The 23,036-nt window shown below is 39.5% G+C and overlaps 1 protein-coding gene across 1 annotated transcript in view; it reads left to right on the top strand.

The window, feature by feature from the left end:
* The first annotated feature begins 2,270 nt into the window (after positions 1 to 2,270).
* stat5a (signal transducer and activator of transcription 5a) overlaps positions 2,271 to 23,036 on the top strand; it is a 99,052-nt gene continuing 78,286 nt past the window's right edge. Inside the window, 19 exon segments of the mRNA XM_080300665.1 lie at positions 2,271 to 2,411; positions 2,559 to 2,715; positions 3,854 to 3,943; positions 5,670 to 5,844; positions 6,479 to 6,609; positions 7,568 to 7,719; positions 8,145 to 8,300; positions 12,737 to 12,916; positions 14,021 to 14,108; positions 14,614 to 14,736; positions 15,007 to 15,099; positions 15,510 to 15,716; positions 16,616 to 16,710; positions 16,842 to 16,984; positions 17,133 to 17,288; positions 17,417 to 17,468; positions 17,969 to 18,079; positions 18,206 to 18,325; positions 18,852 to 19,171. Of these exon segments, the coding sequence (XP_080156791.1) occupies positions 2,284 to 2,411; positions 2,559 to 2,715; positions 3,854 to 3,943; positions 5,670 to 5,844; positions 6,479 to 6,609; positions 7,568 to 7,719; positions 8,145 to 8,300; positions 12,737 to 12,916; positions 14,021 to 14,108; positions 14,614 to 14,736; positions 15,007 to 15,099; positions 15,510 to 15,716; positions 16,616 to 16,710; positions 16,842 to 16,984; positions 17,133 to 17,288; positions 17,417 to 17,468; positions 17,969 to 18,079; positions 18,206 to 18,325; positions 18,852 to 19,171 (2,677 nt within the window). The 5' untranslated portion in view covers positions 2,271 to 2,283.

Here is a 23,036-nt window from a genome sequence, read left to right as displayed (position 1 = left end):
AGCGGTCCCACGGACCCTCCAGCGAAGGCAGACGAAGGCTGGAGCGGTGCCTCGGACCCTCCAGCGAAGACAAACGAAGACTGAAGCGGTGCCTCGGACCCTCCAGCGAAGGCAGACGAAGGCTGGAGCGGTGCCTCGGACCCTCCAGCGAAGGCGGACGAAGGCTGGAGCGGTCCCTCCAACGGACCCTCCAGCGAAGACGGACGAAGGCTGATGAAGGCTGGAGCGGTCCCACTGACCCTCCAGCAGACGACGAAGGCTGGAGGGTCAGTTATATTTTGAAAATATAGCTGTAAAGGTCAGCAGGTGAACTCTAGGACACATAAGAGCACAGGAACAGTAGAATAGGCTTTGTGTCGCCAGATTGTGTCGCCAGATTGAGTGGAATTACCTTTTTGACCCTATTTCACCTTGGTCTACAAAGACATATAGTCAGTTAGCAAGCATGCATGTGAGCCCAGCTATTAGGCATTTATGACATCCACATGCACAGGAAAAGGCTTTTGAGTCGGGTTTTTGTTTTGTTTTGTTTTTTAATCAAGTTAATTCATTGTCTAATTGACACATGTTTTCTTGTACAGATGACAAGAGGTCACTTGTGGAAGTCATGGGATATTTTTGTGCAGGGAAATGGCTACCGTTATTATGCTTTATCTGTAGCAAAACGCATGTTTTCACATGTTCTTTATGAGGGAGTGCAGACTAACAAGGTTAAAAAAAAAGCTCTTCAATCGGTATAACGTGGACAAGATATGTGACAGAGACATAAGCTACAATGGAACAAAAAAGAGCAATGACAAAGAAGAGGATGAACATTTTTTTCCTTTTGTTTTTGTTTTTTTGTTTTTTGATGCAATGTGTAGTATCAATTACATGTACGTGGATATAAAAACTATACATGTACTGTCAAGCAGAACCACTGACACCACAGGCACCTACAAATACACACATGCACACGCAAACACTCACACACATACACCACAAACTTCCCGCGTACTCATATCTCTCAGTCTTTTACTGACAGTGACTGTGCCAGTTTTGAGAAGGGTGAGTGGGTGTGCTGACTGGAAACAAGCAGCAGTGACCCAATACAAAGCCCTCTCAACCAAGCCATAACCCTCAGTGTGGAGTTGTTGGCTCCACAGAGGAGCATGTTTAAGTCCTCAACATGTTCAGTGAAGGAGAAAGCGACCCAAGCGGGCCGGGCAAGTGACCTGGATCTTCAGTCGTAGAAGGAAAACAGAGACATGTGTATTAGTCACTTCGTAAAGCGGACTTAATCAAGGTATAAGAAGATAGAAGTGTTTTAGTCATTTATTTACCATTAAAACTATTTTTATCTGTATGACTGACTCTTTTGGGAAAATGTTAAATACTTCACTTAAGTGATGTTCTTTCCCCAGTACATTTAAAACCTTTGTAAAGCTGCTAAACCCACATTGTATCCCAGCTTACGTCCGACAAACGCAGCTTGTATCCCCGATATTAAAAAATATCTTTCTCAAGGATTAAAATGATCAGAACAACACTTCTGGAGGCATTCTTCTCGTGCACAATTTTACAGCAGGTTACAAGTGTTTGTGGCGTGTTTTCATGTGTGTGGCAGAAGATGGGAAAAGATGTGCAGAGTAAAATCCATGTAAAATAGCCTGGACTAATTACTACTGCAGCTGAATCCAATTACCACTCGGTGGAAAAAATTATAAATATTAAGTTATAACAAGTTATTTTACATGTGGTGTCTGGGATGTCTTCTGTGCTTTTGCAGAACATTACCAGCTGGGATTAAACACCTGAATTGAAAGATGAATTTTTGCCATAAATGTTTGTAACTTTCTATCTGTGTAATATTACACTATACTTTAAATGGCTTCATAAAGTGGCTTTTATTCCTTTTAATTGTGTCATGCTAGTTAATGAAAGGTTTTTAGGTTTATGCCAAATAAACATGTTGTTTGTATCATTCCTCATACTTTAGCTGTTTTTTTTTCTTCCTTTTTTAAAAACAAAACAAAAACAAAAAAAACCCCAAAACTCACCACCCTTCATATTCTTGACAAGCTATGGTTGTTGTGCTGATTTCTGCAGTCTTTGTAAAGGTGAGACACTTGGCAAATAGTAAAATGAAAGCGAAAGTTTCATAAGTTGATCCGAAGTGACCTGAAACGATCTTTTTCTCACCACTTTACATCCCTTTAGTTACTGTTTTCAGTTTATGTGTAACATATGTTCCCTGCACTCTAATTAAGAATTCTCCCCTTTTTCAGCTTAAGGGTGTTGAAGATGGCGGTGTGGATCCAGGCCCAACAACTGCAAGGAGATGCCCTCCACCAGATGCAATCTCTGTACGGTCAGCACTTTCCAATTGAGGTGCGACATTATCTGTCCCAGTGGATAGAGAGCCAGCTCTGGTGAGTTTATTTGATGCACGTGTGACCAGAGAATGTAAAGGATGTTAAAAAAAAAATCCTAATCCTATTTTTGTAACATTTTGATTTGTTCTGTTCAACATCTTACAATTTATCGTGTGTGTTTGTGTGTGTGTGCGTGTGTGTTAGGGATGCCATAGACCTGGAGAACCCACAGGAGGAGTTTAAGGCCAAACGCTTACTGGACAGTCTTATACAAGAGTTGCAGAACAAGGCTGAGCACCAGGTTGGGGAGGATGGTTTCCTTCTTAAAATCAAACTGGGACACTATGCCAACCAGCTCAAGGTGAGGCTTTTATTCGAACGCCGCTGCATTCTTAATATAGTTCCCATTTAGTGCTTGGTTACCTGGCAATAGCTATTAAGCAATAGCTGTTGTGTTTTATTTAGAGTTGCTTGGCTTTGATTTGCAGCGGGTACATGTGTATCAGCTGTGGCTTGTTTGTCAGACCCTGATTTGATCATCTGTGGCTACAGAAATAAGGAATGGAAAGTACTGGTACTCCAAGTACTGGGAATGTCAAAAACAAGGCATTCAAAAGCAACTCTGAATGAATAATAAAAACAAAACGTACTAAATCTCAGTATTACACCTACCCAGACTGTAGCACTGTTTTAAGAAGAGCATAAAATTGTTTACAATGTCACAAAATGATGTGATTGATGTGATTAGAAGTCACAGCTGTTCAGCTTAACTGCCTCCCTTACTGTAGTTCTCAGAAAGAGCACATGTTGCACAAAATGTTTTAAGAACAGGTTGTATCCACTGAGAGGAAAACAACAGGATGGCTCGAGCGAGGGCCTCAGTAGCTAGCCAGCTCTGCTATTTATGATCGAACTCCCTCTTCACAGATCTGTTCTTCTGTTTGTTTTCTCCCCTCCCTGAGACCACGAGGAAAAACAGGGAGAATGGGGCAGGCTGCGCACATCACACTGCAGTCCTGAATTCCTACCACACTGTTTCCCAGTTTATGGCGCTGAGCACACGTGTATTCGTGTAGTTGAGAGTGACATGTTAAATGTGTCACTTGGGTTCCTCTCTTTCCTGCAAAAGTCAAAAAAATGCAGATATATAGCTACTGTGAATGATTTCTCTCTTTCTGTGCGGTATGAAGTGAAAGCAATTCAACTTGAAACTTAATTCCTTCACTTAAAACAGGAAACAACAAGAGTATCACCCGCAGTTTTAAACTGAAACAAGATTTTGTTACACTGTAACAGACAAACCACTTAACTAGGCGTATACTAATGAGTCATGGACCTATATGAAGTGTGCTCATTAACTTAATAGGTTTTGGTGTGTCTGCAGTGTTCGCTCCAGAACCTTTGATTCTACTAAATTGGCGAGCCCTGTGTGCAGAAGCCGCTCTACTCGTCAAAAGCTAACAGGCCTTAACACAGCTCATGTGCTCCTTGTCTTTCAGAGCACGTATGACCGCTGTCCTCTGGAGCTGGTCCGATGTATCAAACACATCCTTTACACAGAGCAGAGGCTCGTCCGAGAGGCTACAAACGTAAGTGGGATTCGTGTTTGTGCATCGAACATGTATAAAAATAAATAATTTCTGAGTGTATATGTGAAAAAGTATTTGCCACATTCCAGTTTGTTACACTTATATTTTCAGATCGTCAAGCCTATTTTAATATTAGACAAAGAAAAATACAAAATCCAGTTTTTTAAATGAAGATTTTATTTATCAAGGGAGTTAACCAAACTCTTCGTGACCCTATGGCAAAATAACCCCACCCCCAGCTTGTAAAATCACGATTTAACTGTGATTAACTGCTTTTTTTTCTTTGGAAAGCTGACACATCTTGCCACAATCTCAAGAAACATGAGAACAGCTGAGAAGCAAAGTCATTGAAATCTATCAGCCTGGAAAGGGTCGCAAAGCCATTTCTGAGGCTTTGGGATTCCAGTGAACCACAGTGAGACCCATTATCCACAAATGGAGAAAAATTGGAACAGTGGTGAACCTTCATGGGAAAGGCTGACCTAACAAAGTTACTCGAAGAGCGCTTTGGGACTCATCCATAGGGTTCATATAGGGCCAGGAGCTCACAAAAGAACCAAGTACAACAACTAAAGAGCTGCAGGCCTCGCTTGCCTCAGGGTCAGCGTTCATGATTCAACAATAAGAAAGAGACTGTGCAAAAGTGGCATCCATGGGAGAGTTAGAAAGAGAAAAATTACTGTTGACCAGAAACAACACAAAGGCTCATCTCACATTTGCCAAAACACACTTTGATGATCCTCAAGACTTTTGGGACTGACAAGACAAAAGTTGAACCGTCATACCGACAGTAAAACATGGTGGTGGTAGTGTGATGGTCTAGGGAAGCTTTGCTGACTTAAATCCATTTAGATTTATGCTTAAAGGCTTCAGTTCAAAGCGAGCAAACCATGCTTTAAAACCCTCTAATGTGGCTGAATTAAAACAATTCTGCAAAGATGAGTGGTCCAGAATTCTTTCAAAGGGATGTGTTTTTTAATTTACTCAGGTTGTCTTTGACTAATATTAAAATTTGTTTAATGATCTGAAATATGTAAGTGTGAAAAGTATGGAAAAACCAAAGAAATCAGAACAGCAGACACACAAACACACCTGTGGCTTCATAGCCCGCAAAACACAAACTACATAATGGTGGCTGATTCGGAAAGTGGATAACTATTCTGTTTCCTGTATTTGTTTATCCTAGAGGATCTCCTGAGTTCATTGTATTCGAACATTATAAATGTGATATCGTACCACAGCCAATACAGTCATGCTTTAAAATGGCCTTGTAAAACCAAACCATTTCTATTTCCCTACTTTAACAATGCAATATACAGGAAAGTCAGATATTTCTCACTTTTATAACTTGCAGTGAGTTATAAAACCATAAAGCCAGCCGTGCGTAAGACATCTTCCTTGAACTCCTGTGGTGAATTGATTTTCAGTCACAACATGCTTTTTCTGTTAGTGGAGTTAATTTTGGCCCGTTCAGTCTGAACCTTTAGGTACAGTAATGCACTTTTTCAAATTGTGGTGACCTTGCACTCTTCCTGAGGATGCAAATACATTTTTTCCTTATCAACCTGCACCGTTGACACTATCCTTGTGTTCCCAGAGAATTTTTACAGTTAAATAGTGCAGGTGCTGGGGTCTAGCCATCAGTCAGTGCATCATGTTAGTTTTGGTTCAGTAGCTGTCTGTCTCTGTTTGCTGGTCTCTCAATCTCATATTTTGTAATTGACAGTCAAACTCTCCAGTGGGTGGAATGATGGACAGCATGTCTCAGAAATACCAACAGATCAACCAGGCTTTTGAGGAGCTTCGCCTGCTGACCCAAGACACTGAGAACGATCTCCGCAAGCTCCAGCACAACCAGGAGTACTTCATCATCCAGTACCAAGAAAGCATGCGCATTCAGGGTGAGACCAGAGGGCTTGCATCTCCTTAGCGCTGCACGACCATAATGACAGAATCAGTGTTTGTACTAATGCAGTTTTCACAAACTTAACTTATACCTACTGCAAATACCAAAAAACATATAATTAATGTTTCTAACTGTTGTTAGTCATTTAGATTTGCTGCTGTACCATTTTAATTCCTTGTTGAATCAAGAAACAAACTCTAGTTTATCTACTCTGTTTGTTTGGTGAGCAACTTGCTTAAAATAGATCTTTTTTTTTTTTCCAATTATGCTGCTCCCTTTTTGGTTAATCAGTCTCACTTAGTCTGTTGTGTGCCACATGTCACTGTTCAAATTAAATATAAAAGATAATTCTTCATACAGCTATCTGAATTTTGTGTTGAGACATGTAGATTAACAGCGGGAAACTGACAGCTTCTGTAACACTACAGATTTTTCACGAGTGCTCCATGTGTCAGACAGAAAGCATCGATCTTTTTTAATATCTGAGCTATGCAGGAGGGGGAGGAGGGGGTTTTCCTGAGTAAATCATTATTCCTCGGATGGGACATGAATATTGCATGTGCACAGGTTAGAAATTGTTACTGCTTCTCTTCTACTCCCTCTGTCTTTAACTTGTCTCCCATCTTCAGCTCAACTGGCCAGCCTGGCCACACTGCCCCCTGCTGACCGCCAGCTACGAGAGCCTGCCCTTCTGAGCAAGAAAAACACTGTGGAGGCATGGCTGACGAGAGAGGCCAACACACTACAGAAATACAGACTGGTGAGACATACTTGCACTTACTTATTTCGTTCATGTGTGTGTGTGTGTATCAATGTGTAAATTACACTCCATAAAGATAAAATTAACTAGACCACATTGTGGAATGAGATCATATCACTGCAGTGCCAGTGCAGTTGCCAGATTACACCCATCCTTGAACTGGGCCTTGGTTTTGATTTTAAACTGTACAGAAAATCTTGGACAGCTGATAAAATCTCTCCACAGACAGACATATAAACACCTGGCAAAGAGGTTGAAGCCAACTTTGTGGTAGTTGCTGCTACAGCTGTTGTCTCCCAGACATTTTATCATGATGACTGTCACACACATACACACACAAAGCTGGTCCCGCGTTTGCTTTTTGACTTTAAGTAAATAAAGTATGGTATATGTAGGTAACACTACACCCGCAGTGAAATCGGCCATCACTTTGATTTTAGTTACAACCCTGTAAAGTTTTGTGACCGCACCTTGTTTCGAGGCAGTCACATCCAGACGGACATGCAGAATGAGCAACTGTTCTCTGCAGCTTTTGTGGTAGTTGCAAACATTACACTCCCTAAGTTAAGTCTTTACCCCTTTTAAAAGCGTAATAGGAGTAACCCTTGATGCTTTTTTCTGAACTGAGCCATTTCTCTCATATTTCGGGCCTGTTTATAGCATAAAATGACTCAGTTTGCATCAGAATTAAGTGAGCATGGTCTCTGCATATGCAGGTATACTTGGAAAAACTTAGAAACTCTTTTAATAGTCGTCAAACCACATTTTTATTGACATATATACTGAGGTGGCAAAAGTAAGAGTGAGGTAGAGGTCACCAAATGAGGAAAAGAGTCTCTCCATAACCACGGTTTACTTCAATGACGCACAAATTTGTAGCCCACACACAGATTCACAGAAACATTTGACCAAAACTTGGTTCTGGTGAAGTACATGTGTCTTGCTTGCTTGTGTGCAGGACCTGGCAGAGAAGCACCAGAAAACACTGCAGCTGTTGAGGAAGCAGCAGACCATCATTCTGGATGACGAGCTGATCCAGTGGAAGAGACGGCAACAACTGGCAGGCAATGGGGGACCGCCGGAGGGAGGCCTGGACATCCTTCAGTCCTGGTGAGTTGCTTTTTTTTCGCTCTACCTCCCACCAAGATCACAGTAACTAGACTCTCTCACAAGGCAAAAGGTCACAGGTTTAAAAGCTTGCTTTGGAGTGGTCCTGTGTGGGGTTTTTTCAAAGGTTATTGGCAGGCATAGGCTGTCTTACATATTTTCTATTTTTTGCTTTAACCCACCGTCAGGGATCCCTGGCTGTGAGCCCTTTACATTTTTAAAGGCCTCACTTATTCAGCCAGATCTGAAAGTTTTAGTAGTGTCAGCTACTTAAATTCTGTCTAATATAGCTGAGCTCAGCTTTCAGGAGCTCAAATTAAAATAAGTAATGGTGAAATATAATATTTCTGGCACTGGTCGTGTTGATCTTCAAGTGTTATTCTTACTTGTGTGTCTTTCTTGTGGATGCGTGGCTGGATTGGTGCCAGGTGTGAGAAGCTCGCGGAAACGATTTGGCAAAACAGGCAACAGATTCGGAGGGCCGAGCATCTCAGACAGCAGCTGCCTATCCCTGGACCTATTGAAGAGCTCCTCAACGAACTCAACAGTACTATCACAGATATCATTTCAACACTGGTCACCAGGTGTGTTTGTGTGTTTCAAGTTTTTCTACACATCAAAGGCTGCAGCACCTGGCATGCTTATGTGTTGTCTGCAGGTTTTATGTAGAGCTGTGCAGCTCACTAGGAGTCGGGGGGTTGGGGGGGAATATGTTAGAAATATGTGGAACCACTAATGTGCGCAGCTCTTGTTCGTGTTTGTCTTGCTGTTGGTCCTTAACTCCAGCCGTGAAGAAGACAGTAGCCATTACAGAGCTCTGAAGTGTTAAAAACCATACATATGATCTCTGTCTGCTCAAGTCGGATTTTTAACCAGGCAGCATTAAACGACTACACGCCATGTTTACACTCAGGCTATGTGATATTTTTTGGACTTTATGCAATCACGTCTGCATTTGTTGAATACCCATAAATCTCCACTCTGCATACTCAAATACGAACACTGAGGGAACATCAATGAGGGGTCATAAATGGCACATTAATCTTATCTACAACTTTAATTTATTTTGTGAGTGTAGGCCAGTGTAGGCCAGTGTAGGCGGTGGGTGGATCTTTTTTGCACATTGAGGAATTGCCTTTTATGCACTCAGGTTACTGAGTGCAAAAAGGGCAATGAAAGGGCAGGTCTACTTGTGCAACTGGTATTGTGGTCAATGGAGTGAGAGATGTCATCTATTTGTAAAATGAAATTACTCCCACATTCAAAATTATCCATCAAATAATGTAATTCAATCCACATGCAAAAATTTTGTTAAAGTTTGGGTTTTCTTGTCTCTCTCTTACACTTATTGTGTGAGTGTTAAAGGAAACATGAGAGCTCTTTACCTTGTACTTAAGCTATAATCCTGATGCTGCCGCAGCCTGTTGTGGTAAAGAGAGCTGAGCAGAAGGCAAAGCTTTGCTGGACAGTCTGCTTTCCTTCCCTGACCTATGGCCACAAGCTATTGGTAGTGACACACATAACCTTCCTTCAAGGGGTGTTTGGGCTGCCCTTAGATATGTCAGACATGTCTTCTAGATACCCTCTTTTTGAGGTATTTTGGGCATGCCCCACTAGGAGAGGATCCCAGGGCAAACACAAAACATGCTGTAGAGAGCTGGAACATAAATGTCTCTGAAGAGGAGGAGGCGGTGGCTGAAGGGAGGGGTGTCTCAGCATCTCTGCTTAGATTAGATTACTGCAACCAGTTAAATAGTGAAAAGTGAATAGGTGGATGGACTGTTCTATGGTATCCGATAATGCGATAGTGTGGAGGTACATTAATACACATAGCACTGGTAACTGTAGACATCAATAATCCACCATCAATACCTCTTTTCTCAGGGTAGCCCTTGCACAATTTAAGCTGCATAGCTGTTACCAATATCAGATATTACAATAACCTCGATCCATAGTGCTAGAGTCTGGGTGGTAAAGGGAATTTTCCATTATGGACTTTGGCTAACTGCCCCCAATAATGACTCCCACACTCCCACATAGACAAGTACACTGTACACTGTATTAAACTGCATAAACAAAAGTCAAAAAGTGGGGTTTCAGTTACTGTAACCTATGGGGATTATACCTTAAAAGTTAGATTAAATTTAGGATTTGACTTTATGTAATACAGAATAATGAGTGTGAAAGCAATGCACTGAGCATTTGCGTTTTAGATTTCATGAAATATGTACGAACCCAGAGACAAAGAATGCAACTATACAGATATGCAGAAACAAAAAGCATACAGTGTTCGAGAGCTTAAAGGGAAGGAAGTGCACAGGGAACTTGTTTTAGTCCATTATTTTAAGCCCCAAATGCACATATGCCAGTATCTTTTAGTCATCCAGCATCTCTGAACAAGAAGTATTCTGAAGTTTGTGACAGTGTCCTCTCTCGCTTTCCTAGTAGATTCCCTGCAGGGACCCATAACCCACTAAGAAGTCATGTCATTGTCACAACGATTTTTGACTGGCCACAGACAAGTCTGAAACAAGACAGTAATGCACAGCTATCAAGCACAATATAAATGCAGATTATGTTTCCTCCTATCTTTACTCCCTAGGAGCCCCGGGAGGTTTCACACTGGCAATTGCAAAGTGCGGTCTTCTCATAACCACTTAGTTCAGCAGTATTTGTTTGCTTTCAAGCTTCCTCTGAGCCTGCAGGATTAATCATTACGCTGATTCTGCTGTTATCTCACTTCTTGGTCTCTTTAATGTTAATGTGGAAATCAGAAAACGGCTACACCGCCATACAAAAGAAGCACCAACTCTTTAAGAAGAAAGTAATTGTTAACCCTGTCGGTTAACTTGAAAGCGATTACTTACATGACCTTCAAATAGTGCGCAAGGCAGCAATAAAGGTCATTTTGAAAGGTTAATGTTCTCAAGCCTGCAGGTCATTAGAGCATAAAGAGTTTGGAGTTTTTATTAACAAAACAAAACAGTTCGCTGAACATTACCCCATCATTACCCTATCATAAAACATGCTCCATGCTTTATATGCTTAAAACTTTTTCCTTAAACAATTAATGCCGTAGAGTGCACATACATAACAGGTTCTGCTGCAGTGAGGTTACTGATCTCCTAATATTTGTTCAACTCTGCCTTTCACTAAAGTTCACTAAACTACAGCGATACCAGTCTTTCTAGCTTTAGATCATTGACTCGTTTGCATAGTTCGCATGTTCTTCGTCCCTTCTTTTCTCTGCATGCTTAAGTGTTTCTCACAGTTTCCCACAGTCTAAAGATATGCTTGTATAGGGCTGTGCGATATGACCAAAATCTCATATCCCGATATAAGAGTTCTATCGTCCGATATAAACGATAATAACGATATAAATCACAAAAAAATAATATTTAACATTTTCTGTAAATTCTGTGAATCTCGGGCAGCTCGACTTGCGTGAAGTGTTTCCAGCTGCACGTCCTTTACCCGGAGTCAAGTGTTTTAACCGATGCACGAAACTATACATTTTTAGACATAAGTTGTAATGCTGTTTTCTTTGTATTTATTACACGGCGTGCTGCGGGTTGCCTGTTCTAACGTTTGAGTCTAAGGTTTATTTTTTAGCACCTGGCGGCTCTTCTTTACTTCTCATCCATAAATAATCTGCTCTTTCACGTGATTCAGTTTATTTTGAAAAGTCTCAACAGGATCTTGAGCTTTATTGTGAAAGGTTTACGTGGAACATAAACAAGCGGACACGCGAAGGTGTTCCCGTCGTTGTTGCTAACGACAACGCATAAAACAGGCGCTTGTCCGTCAGTAGTGTGGTTATTTACATATAAGAGAAAGAGAGAACTTTAAGAAATTAATATAACCACTGCAGTGACCATCAGAACGATGAAAAAATATTGCCGTAAACAGTTTATTTTGCGACACCACGAAACAAACGATAGCGTAAAATGAAACGATAGATGTTTTTATATCATCATCCGATATATATCGTTATATCGAACAGCCCTATGCTTGTAGGTTAACTGGCAGCAGGTGTGGATGTGACTCTTAATGCTTACCGGTCTCTCTGTTAACCCTGTGATGGACTGGCAACCTTTCCAAGGCCTACACTACTTCCTCGCATGTGTCAAAATACGCTGTCTTGGCTATTAAAAACATATTACAAGTTCATGGTCATGCAGCTTAAGTAGGGTGCGTTTGCTTTTAAGTTGCTTCTCAGCTCAAAGTAATCATTAGGTTGTGTTATTGGGCCAATCACACAACAGACAGTAAAAGCAAAAGAATAATTTCATAAGAGACCTGTTGTTGACCTCTATTAGTGGGAACAGTTACAAATAAGGTCATTTTCACCTTGTGAAGTTTCATTTTTAGGACAGAGTTTGCAACATTCAACACCAAATACTTTTAACATGTTTTACATCATAAATCATTCATGCTGTCTTTTTTTATGCTTTAAGCCTGTTTTATCTTTTATTGAAACAGTTTCAGTGAGTAGACTATAAGCTTAGTTATAGGACAAGTGACTTTTTAGTGCACATTCTCAAAGTTGTCAGTCTTCTTGCTACAGAACGAAAGCAAAAAGCTTAAAAAAATCCACAGTTGAAAATTGTGTACATAACCTGCACAACTGGAATGGAAAGTTAACTGTTTCCTAAACAATTGTTTCAGTTGAAGCTGCAAATACTCAGCAACAATTTAAGACCGAAGTAGAGCTTATAATCTGCAATAACCTGTGCAGCTGTACTAAAGTTCACTAAACAACAATGATACTGATCTATTTTGCTTTTGCTTGGAACAGATGGAATTTGACACTGACATATTTGCAAACCCCAAGATTTCCTCACGTACACTGTTGGTTGTTCATGTGACACTGATACATACTACCAGAGCTGTTATTTGAGAACCCGTTAATTAAATGGACGGGTGGTTGGATGTCGCTTTAAGATGTGCATATAGTGGCAGTAGGTATCTGATGATAAAGACATTTGTCACACTCTAACTGTCACTCTTCTATCCACAGCACATTCATCATTGAGAAACAACCTCCACAGGTCCTTAAAACCCAAACTAAGTTTGCCGCTACAGTGCGCCTTCTAGTGGGAGGCAAGCTGAACGTACACATGAATCCCCCACAAGTCAAAGCTACCATCATCAGTGAACAGCAAGCCAAGGCCCTCTTGAAAAATGAAAACACAAGAAAGTAAGTTTGGTGCATTGGTGCAAATGGACTAGTGCTTTTCTGCTGGTCATTCAAAGAGCTTTATACAACATGCTTCATTCACACATTCATACAGCATATACATACATCCCCTTTTTTTTAAACGCTCAACTTTTCGCATTCCATCTTCCTTGACAGAGAGAGAGATAACACTGCAATAAGTTACCATAGCGCAATTAAGATAAGCGGTTTGGTTTTCTTCCGAGATTACGAGATCCCATGGTGAACTCTGGCCTAGTGTGTTCCGAGACCTCACCACAGAAACATGGCTGGAACTTGAACAATGTCTAAGAGGAATCTATGGTGTGGACACAGAATCCGCATTTAGCCTGTTCCACAGCCTCGTTCCACATTCCTCCTAACTAATAGAAACCTTACAAGACTGTAGGTCTGCCAGGCAGCTAGTGGGAAAGTGGCTGAGCGGCTACATCTTAGCAAAATCTACAGAGCAAATCTACATACATCTGCTGCGTCTCATCTAAACCACTTGTCGAGAGACTTCTGCCACAACGTCTCGCTCAAAAGCATGTGACTAAAGAGGGACGCCACATGAAGTGTAGTCTAGTAATGCTAAGCGTTTTGTCCCGTAACTGCATTTAACAAACCAATTCAACAAACCAGCAGTGTGCGCATGTCAGTAATTTAGTATGTAGGCAGTGTCTGAGGAAGTGAGTAGTGAATGAATGTAAAACCAAAAAGCACGACATAGCTCCGCCGGTTAGTGAGGAAATCGAAGAGATAGAAAGTGAGCAAGATGGTCTTGCTAGGCAGCTTAATAGTCTCCTGAGCCCAACTTGCTCAGGTGTGGTTTCTATCCAGGTTGTCTCCACCCACTAATTTCCAGGAAGAAATAAAAACATGCAGGCTACAAGGAAAGACAACAAGAAAACAGCCCTGAACCTGCCATACTTGTGTTTAGTGTTTAGAGAAGACTAATGGTGGTAGTTAAACCTGCCAATTATGCACGCAATACCCCCCCTACACACACACACCTACCAACCACTCCCTCCATACAAAACAAAAAGCTCCTGCTGTGTAAACATGCATTTGTAGATAACATCTAACTTTATTGTCTCTGTGTTTCAGTGATAGCAGTGGTGAAATTCTTAACAATAACTGTGTGATGGAGTACCACCAGACTACGGGCACTCTGAGCGCCCACTTCAGGAACATGGTAAGTATGAGCTATTAGTGAAGATTATTATTTCCATGTAAAAAATAAAAATAAAAAAAAACCATAAAGCTGAAGTAGTATTGCCATTGTTCCTTCTATACAAAAAGTCTCTTAACATTTAATCTAAAATAATAGCGCCTTGCTATTTGCCTTCTTTTGCTGCACTATACCCGAAACAGGTAAATATGTGATTGTCTTGGGTCTATACAGGAGAGTTGCTCAGCCGCTTATATAAGGGAAGTAATTGCCAATCATTATGTCCCATATAGCATTTTTTCCCTTGGATTAAAATTGTGAACAGTAGTCCTTTGGAGGATCGGCCTGCAGCTTCAGTGAAGTTCTCTTCGTCACTAATGTTGTTAGCAACAATCTCCAGAGCCCTCCAAGGATTATTCACATATGATCCCGATAATCTGCATGCATGTACTGACTGTGTGTGACGCTTATAAGCCTAACTGCGTAGTTAATACATACCATTTGTTCTTGCACATCATTTATCATGCAGTCTTTAAAGAGGATCAAGCGATCGGACAGACGAGGAGCAGAATCTGTCACAGAAGAGAAATTCACCATTCTGTTTGAGTCCCAGTTTAGTGTTGGAAGCAATGAGCTTGTCTTTCAAGTGAAGGTAAGAGGATGTAGGCAAATTAATGAATAAAAAACACTATACTTTAAATCACACTTAAAAAAAAGAACTATATATATATGCATGTGTGTGCGTGCATGCACATGCTGCAAGTAAGAATCTGGCTCGAGTACTCCCACTTGTTCCTTCTGTCTTTTTCCCTGTTGTTTTTATCATGTTTAAAAAAAAAATGTATGAAATGCAAGAAATGTTTTATTGTGCTGTAAGTGCATTATTTACTTTTGCAATTTCCTCCTTTCTTTCTCTGAACAGACATTATCACTTCCTGTAGTGGTGATTGTTCATGGTAGCCAAGACAATAATGCCACTGCAACTGTATTGTGGGACAACGCTTTTGCAGAGCCGGTACGTAAATGTTTCAGAGATATTGCATGCAATGCAAACCTTCCTGGAACAAGCATTAAATAATTATTCAGCTTAGTGATATTTTTGTATCCTAATGCAGAAGTACTGCGTTAACTGAGAAAGGCCTTGAATCAAATATTTCTGAAGTGTGCACATGTTTAAATAGTTTAGCTCTTACAAAATAATTGCTAGTTCTTTAGATGTAATGTAACACGTGCAGCCCGGAACTGAAACACAAATGCATGTTTAAATCTGTTTTAAATTTAGGTTTTTAATGCAATTATTAAATATTAAATTTTTTTTTCTTTAAAAAAAAATGTTTATGCAAAGGCATAACGTGTGTGTCACTTATGTTTTGTGTCTGTGTGATGTGAGTGAAAATTCTTTGCCGTTTTCTTCGTGTGTTGCAGGGCCGGGTGCCTTTCCTCGTGCCAGATAAGGTGCTTTGGCCTCAGCTGTGTGAGGTCATCAACATGAAGTACAAGGCAGAGGTGCAAAGTAATCGAGGTCTGTCGGAGGAGAACTTGGTATTTCTGGCTCAAAAAGCCTTCAGCAGCTCCAGCAACAACCCTGATGACTACCGGAGCATGACTATGACCTGGTCACAGTTTAACAGGGTTAGAAACGGCCTCTTTCTTACTCATGATCCTGTTTGTCTCTATACATGCACACAGCTGAAGAGTATTCCATATATCTGTTTTAGCTTGAAAGTATAGATTTCTGTCGTGCTGCACTTCATGCATTTTTAAAACGCCTGCAGGCAAAGTTCAGTTAGTCATTTGAACCACATACTTGTTCTTCATGAAAGGATTTACTATTGCGCTGTTATTCATACATAGAAATATTTCTTGCTCCATTTGCAGCAGTTCAAGGGGTTTAATAAATTTATCTCTGATATAACTGAACCTCTGAAAATGAGCGACTATATATCAAAATTGCTGTACTTCCTAATTAGTTAATGCAATATGTTTTGTTAAACTCCTTTAATTCAACATGAAAGACTTCAGTCAAATCTTGATTGTTTTATCTAAAACCTACTGTGCTGGTGCACAGTGGTAATATGACAAAAATTGTGTCATTGTCCAAATACTTACCCACCTAAGTGTAGGTCGGTTTAATGGGCTTGTTTATCCGCACAGGAAAAAAAAATGCTGAAAGCCTCATTTTCTGCTTCTAAGTAGCTTGTGATTCAGAAAATGCACTCAGATTCACCACAGGCCACGGGTCTTATTAGATTACAGGAACATTAAGTTTTAATCGCTCCAGAGATGTAAGTATAGGTTATAGAAATATGCAGAACTTTACCCAGAGACGTGTACAGCTGCACAAATTTTAAAATCATAAAGAGAACTGTGATTACTGTCAGCGGTTGAGGAGATTTTCATTATTATAGACTGAATTGGGTCATCTAAAAACATTTTAACAGTTGTCAGTTCAGTCTGGGGTTTTTTTTTTTTTTTGTTTGTTTTTCATGTGTTTTTAAAAAAAAATTTCCCCAAACTATGCCCCTTTACAGGAAAGCTTGCCAGGGAGGAACTTCACATTTTGGCAGTGGTTTGATGGTGTGATGGAACTCACAAAAAAGCATCTGAAACCACACTGGAATGATGGGTAAGGAAACTGCTGAGGGTTTTTGTTCAGTTTCAAAAGATTCAAAATGAGGAGGGACAAGAACGAGGCACAATTTTTATTTTATTTTTTAAATTTTTTTTTTATTAATGTCTCTCTTCCTCTATTTTTAGAGCCATCCTGGGCTTTGTGAACAAGCAGCAAGCTCAGGATATGCTCATGTCTAAACCCAACGGTACCTTCCTCCTGCGCTTTAGTGATTCTGAAATTGGAGGAATTACAATTGCCTGGGTGGCAGAAAATCCTAACAAAGCAGGTAAAGCATGCAAAACACAAAATTTCTCCATTTTTGTTTTTTAAACCACACCGTTCATCAGACGGGCCTCTTTCTAACAAGCACAGAAGCCACAGAGAAATAAAGGAATCCCATTCAGTTTTTCTTTTGTTGCTGTTTTTTTTCGCAGGTGAAAGAATGGTTTGGAACCTTATGCCCTACACAACCAAAGACTTTACCATTCGCTCTCTGGCTGACCGCATTAGTGATCTCAACCACCTTCTATTCCTCTACCCTGACAGACCCAAGGATGAGGTTTTCTCCAAATACTACACTCCGCCTCTCTGTAAGCGTCCTTCTGAGCACACTGTTACTTTCAAATTTGAATCTCACAGCTGCGAAGCCGTCATTACTGAATGATGATCACATCGAGCCATTACTTATTCTGTCTGCCTGTGCTTGTCTGTTTCAAAGCTAAAGCAGTTGACGGTTACGTGAAACCACAGATCAAACAAGTTGTGCCTGAGTAAGTGTCCGGCTTCCTGTTCTTTCTTTTTCTCGTGTCCTTCCATCACCGTTTCCTCTCCATTCTTTTCTCGTTGTCATCCACCCAGCATTTTATTCTGTAAAGCACAATTTAGAGTTAATCACAAAATACTGGGCCATGAATTCAGATCAGCTATTAGCTAGCTGTTACAGTTGGAGGAGGCCAATTAAGCGCGGCCTGGGTTCCTGCGCGAGCTCGTCTTCCGCTGATCATAAGAGTTAGGCTTGTTAGTTAGCAAGGCACGCTCCCTGCCTTTCTCCACAGTTGGTTCACCTGCAGATATGGAAAACGGCCATAATGATACAAGAAGGCCTGAAAATCATGCTGAGGATCGTTGCTTAGGCAACTACTGAACACAGGCTCATGGGGGGTTGTTGTTTTCTTTTCTTTTTTTTTTCCTTGTGTCTATGTGTAGATACATTCAGAGATGTATATGTACTTTGTTCATTACCAAAATGTGGTGTTTTGGTTGTTTTCAGGTTTGCCACAGCCAATCCAGACCCAGCAAGTGGGAATCCAACTTACATGGATCAAGGTGCCTCTCCAGCACCTGTCAGTCACCCTCACGCCTATGGCATATATCCAGCTATGTGAGTTTACAACATTTTTCCGTGTCCCAATTTTGTGCGTGCAAGGAGTTTCTTGTATCTCCTGCTGTTTGATTGCCGTTATGCCGAAAGCTTGTGTGAGTGGCCTCTATCTATTTCCTGTGGCAGGGCTGACTCTATGTTGGATGCAGATGGAGACTTTGACCTAGATGACACCATGGACGTAGCGAGGCATGTAGAAGAGCTTCTCCGGCGGCCTGTAGAGAACCAGTGGAGTGGCCAGCAGTCGTGACCTTTGACCGTTTAACTCGCAACAAAACCAAATGAGCCCTGCCCAGCAACTTGCCCTACTCACATCGACATGGTTTAATTCCATTGGTCTCTCTCATTTTTTTTCAGATTGCTATAATGTGAAATGTTCATAATGGTTGTGATTTTTTTTTTTTTTTTTTTTTTTTTGCTTTCCAGCATGAAAACATGCATGCCAGTGACTTCATATTGTTTTTATTTGTGTAATCAGTGTTTGTAAAAGAAAATATAATGCAAAACCTCTAATGTTACAATGTTATGAAAAAGAAGTAATGGTCACTCACATAGTGCATGCATTTTCAATTGATTTTAAACTGATTTTTTTTTTTAAATATGCTACTGTATGAAGTTATTTTAGAAGTTGAATGTTTTTATTTTATATTTTCTTCTTTGTAAATGGGTTATTAGTATTTTATTAGTGACATTGAACTTGCCCTTTGACAAAAAAAAGAAAGAAAAAAGAGAAACTTTGATGAAAAGTTTTGATTTTGCTCCCAACAACATAATCCGAGTCACTGCTCTGGAGAGTTTTTTTTTTCAAACCCATATACACTAACCTAAAGCAGAGTGACTCTTTGCTCACTGACAGCACACACGCTTCAAAGATACACATGCACAAATTTAAGGTGTATTTGTTTCTGATTTGTTCACCAGCTGAAAGGAGGGGAGAATTATGTACCTCCCTTGCTCTCACAGGGCTACTTTTTCTTCTGTTTGTACCTGAAATGCAAATCTGAGCATCTACCCAGTGCTGCCTGCTTGTCCTCTCAGGTCCCTCTGTGCCCCTCATCAGTGCTACCTCGCATTATTCCACTGACAGTCTCTGTTAATGATTCTCTTGTTGTTTTCTGCACCACATTCGCACCAGTAGGTACGGTCAGAAGTTTTTCTTCTTTTAATCTGCATTATTTTTTGTGAAGACGATCCCTTGCTGCACAGGCTAACTCTGTTGGCTGTTTTTATGCTTGAAACTGCTCACCTGGAAAACACCGGAATCATGAAGTGTCACGTCTGATTGTTAATGCCTGAATATTTGAGGCTGTTCTGCTCCCTTGTGACTTTTCTGCCTTTCAGTGCATATATATATATATATATATATATATATATATATATATATATATAATTTTTTTTCTTTGCATCTATGAACGAGTGCAGACTTCGAATGCTTGCACATACTCACAAGCTGCTGGGTCATGTTTAGGATTCTAGGATGTTGAACTGTGTCAGTCTGTTTCTTTACCTGACTTTTGATTTCCCCCACCCGTCCACACACACATAAAAAATAATTGTCTTGCATCTCAGGAATGAATCACTTTGCTTAACTGATGTATAAGCCAAAAAGAAGAGATCTATGTATACGAAATATATGAATTTATTTTCTCTATCTTAATTGTATTTTATTATTATTATTATTGTTTCACTGGCACTCCCAAATTGAATGTAACCTTTTGCATGACCGTACAATACTCTCTCTGTCAGATAAGAAGTCCCCCGTTGACCATAAGTAGCAACTGAAAAAGGATGCACGGCAACTGGAAATTAAAGGTGTAGTTCTGTGTTTGTCCAGTAAACACAACAGTATTTGAAATATTTCTTTTCCTTTTTTTAAAAAAAACAAAACTTTTTCTTTTGCCTCACTTTCTTTCCTGTTTTAGAAATCTCAAGCTACATGGACAGTCTTGTGCTATGTCTCTCATTATCATCACTTCTGAGCTTTGTTTCACTGTAGTCTGTGTATTTTTTAACGATATAGATGGCGCTGTGTGCTGTTTTATGTACGTACCCTGTTTGTGGTTTGGGTTTATGACTTGGAAGTTTTCCAAGCGAAAAAGCTGTTGGGTTGAAAAGAAGGAAATAAAGTTTTATAAATAATTTGAATTCAATCTGTAGGAATACTTTGAATTTTAAATGTCTTGTGCTAAATATGTTTTGTATGTGCAAATATACAGAGTAAAACAAGTAATATGTAATAATATGCAGTACAACATGATATCAAAGTGATGGACTAATCGATATTCGATGAGGCCTTCCATATGGAGAAAACAAATCAAAGTAATTTATGCCAGATTAAGAATGTGAGCTGAAGTCATCACCAAAGAATCTTGATTCTTGACATTGAATTAAACGACTAAAAAACTGTACTTTAAAAGTACATGCCTAGCTATTTGCATGAATATATTGACTATTGCACGAAGCATACCACTGTGATTTAAAGTTTTACACGTTTCTCCGCCAGGCAGTTGTTTCCTACCATAAATTATAATTCACCCACACTGCCTGTGAAGCTTTTGAATGATGTTAAGCTGTTTTCCAACGGTGTTAACAGGCTTGCAAACTGGAGCATGGAGAATTCAAAATGCTTTTCATATTGCACAATGAAAAAATACGTGGCATTGGGCCAACGATAAATACAATTAAAACATGAGATTCACATTCAGTTATTTTGAATGATCAACTCTAAATAGTATAGAAACGGAAAGCTTATTGGAAAAATAATAGACCATTTGTCAAAAGTCAGATCACCCCTGATCTGGGGCAGGCCTAGAATGTCCCATCCCCAGTGCCACCATAGTTTTGCATATGACAATACTGGTTATTAAAATAAGCTAGAATTAATACTTTGAGCCTAGCTGCAATTAACGTTGACTTATAGATACTAAAACTGAATATGTTGCATAATATAATTTGCATAGCAACCAAAATTGCTTTATTTTCTTGCTTTTAGCAGCAACTGACACCTCTAATTGTCCCTGAGCACAATTTGAATCAATAACATTTGAGATTTCAACACAGGTGGTTGATTGTTACACTGGAAATGCTATGAAGGTGAGTCTTACGTAACCCAGTAAATCATGAAAAATGAGGTTTAAATTTCTGTTGGAAAAATACACCCGTTTCTTCATGAAAGTGCAGATTTCTGACATTTGGTGTAACAATTTGATTATTACTAAAGACTTTTTACTGATCCATCTCACGTGTAGCTTTCTGGATTTCACACTTATTTGGCTACATGCTTATTTATTATATAGGCTATACAGTACATAAAATCAAATTTGGCATTTTTATGTAACTGAAATATTATTTGGGCCAAAGCCAGTAAGAAAGTTATAGACTATGTCTATATGAATGATGTGCATACTTGCTGCATTTGTATTTAAACCGTATTTGATACATATTACAGAATGTAACACCAATGTGTAAAGAAATGGCTTTGAGTTGGCCACCCCATCTCATTTCCATGCCACCCTAAGAAAGTATCTCTAGATCCACCCTGGTGTCTTCCTCTATTTGAAAGGAAATTATTTCACATGCTGGGAATCTATATATCAGCTCGTTTCTGCCATCTGGTGGAGGCAGGAAACGTGGCTTTGTGTGGTTTTTTGCTAAATTGTCACTTATCTGGTTTGTGTCATGCCTAGATAAGAGATACATTATTTTCCATGGAATTCAGTAAAACTTAACCACATTCTGCCCATTTTTTCTATTGCTTTTTATTTAAACAAATAAACAAACAAACTATTATTATAGCGCAAAGGCTTGATTTTGCATATGAAGACTCAACAGACTCAAGTAGAAGTTTTCCTGTAGAAATTGGGCCTAAAATAATTTACAGTACAGAAGGGACTATAGAACAACTGCAGGTAGGTCCATAAGTTTAATGTACAGGGCTTTACTTTCTGATTAGTTTTCCAAATCCTGCAAAACCGACAGATATTGATAGAAATTGGATATTATTTGAAGTCACAACCCAGTGAAGCATGCTTAGTTACTGTAGACAAAACTGAACGTTGACTGGAGGCGTCTGCAGCAAAGGCCCGGCAGAACATGTTAAAGAAGACACGGCATTTGATGATAACCATTGATCGTGGTCTTCAGGCAGTCATTAATTGTAAAGGATTTTTTATCAAATATTGAAAAAAACAATCCTTATTTAAAAACTATATTTTACCCAATTAGTACTGAACCTCGTAGTTAAGGGAATTAGGCATTATAATGGCTGCATAATGCAATATTGTTTGATTTCAAATTCACTGTAGTGGTGTACAGAAGAAGAATTCCCCCCAAAATGATACAATTAAATAAATTAATAAATACTGAAGATAGAGAAAGTGAGATATATGAAATTATGCTTTTATAATTAGGCTACAGTAATTATGCTGTGTCCATTTGCAATGAAAGTAATAAGATATATATGATATGTCAGTTTTGAGGGCGCAGACTGTTTTGTAGGTCAACCGAAAAATAATATACTTTTAAGGTGTGGTTATCTCCTGATGCTTCGATGTGTGCTCAGTCATCCAGGTGAGGAAATCCCAAAAAGTAGATTCTGCTCTGCTCATGAAAGGATGATAGTTTATTTTCCATCTATAGTTGTGTAACTATACATAGGTATAAGTTAGCACACTTTCTGAGTTAAGGACATAATATATATATATATATAAATCTTGACCTTGTAAATTGTCACTGTGTCTCCTTTCTGTGATGTCCTAAGTGAGCCTAACATGAGGATGACAAATTTCATGACACATATATTAAAAAGCATGAATTCATGATTTTAACAGCAAATCATTTGAGGACAGTCAGCTAAAATTAAACAAAACTAGAAACTTTTCAAAGAAGCAGCTGTTAGCCATATTCTGTACTTTAATATCTCTATCTTTATTCTAACTTTTATGAACCAAAATAAAGA

The sequence above is a fragment of the Astatotilapia calliptera genome, chromosome 4, assembly GCF_964374335.1.
Source record: "Astatotilapia calliptera chromosome 4, fAstCal68.1, whole genome shotgun sequence".
Classification (NCBI taxonomy): Eukaryota; Metazoa; Chordata; class Actinopteri; order Cichliformes; family Cichlidae; genus Astatotilapia; species Astatotilapia calliptera.
The sequence above is the reverse complement of the archived record's forward strand: the minus strand, read 5'-3'. Positions and strand labels throughout refer to the sequence as shown.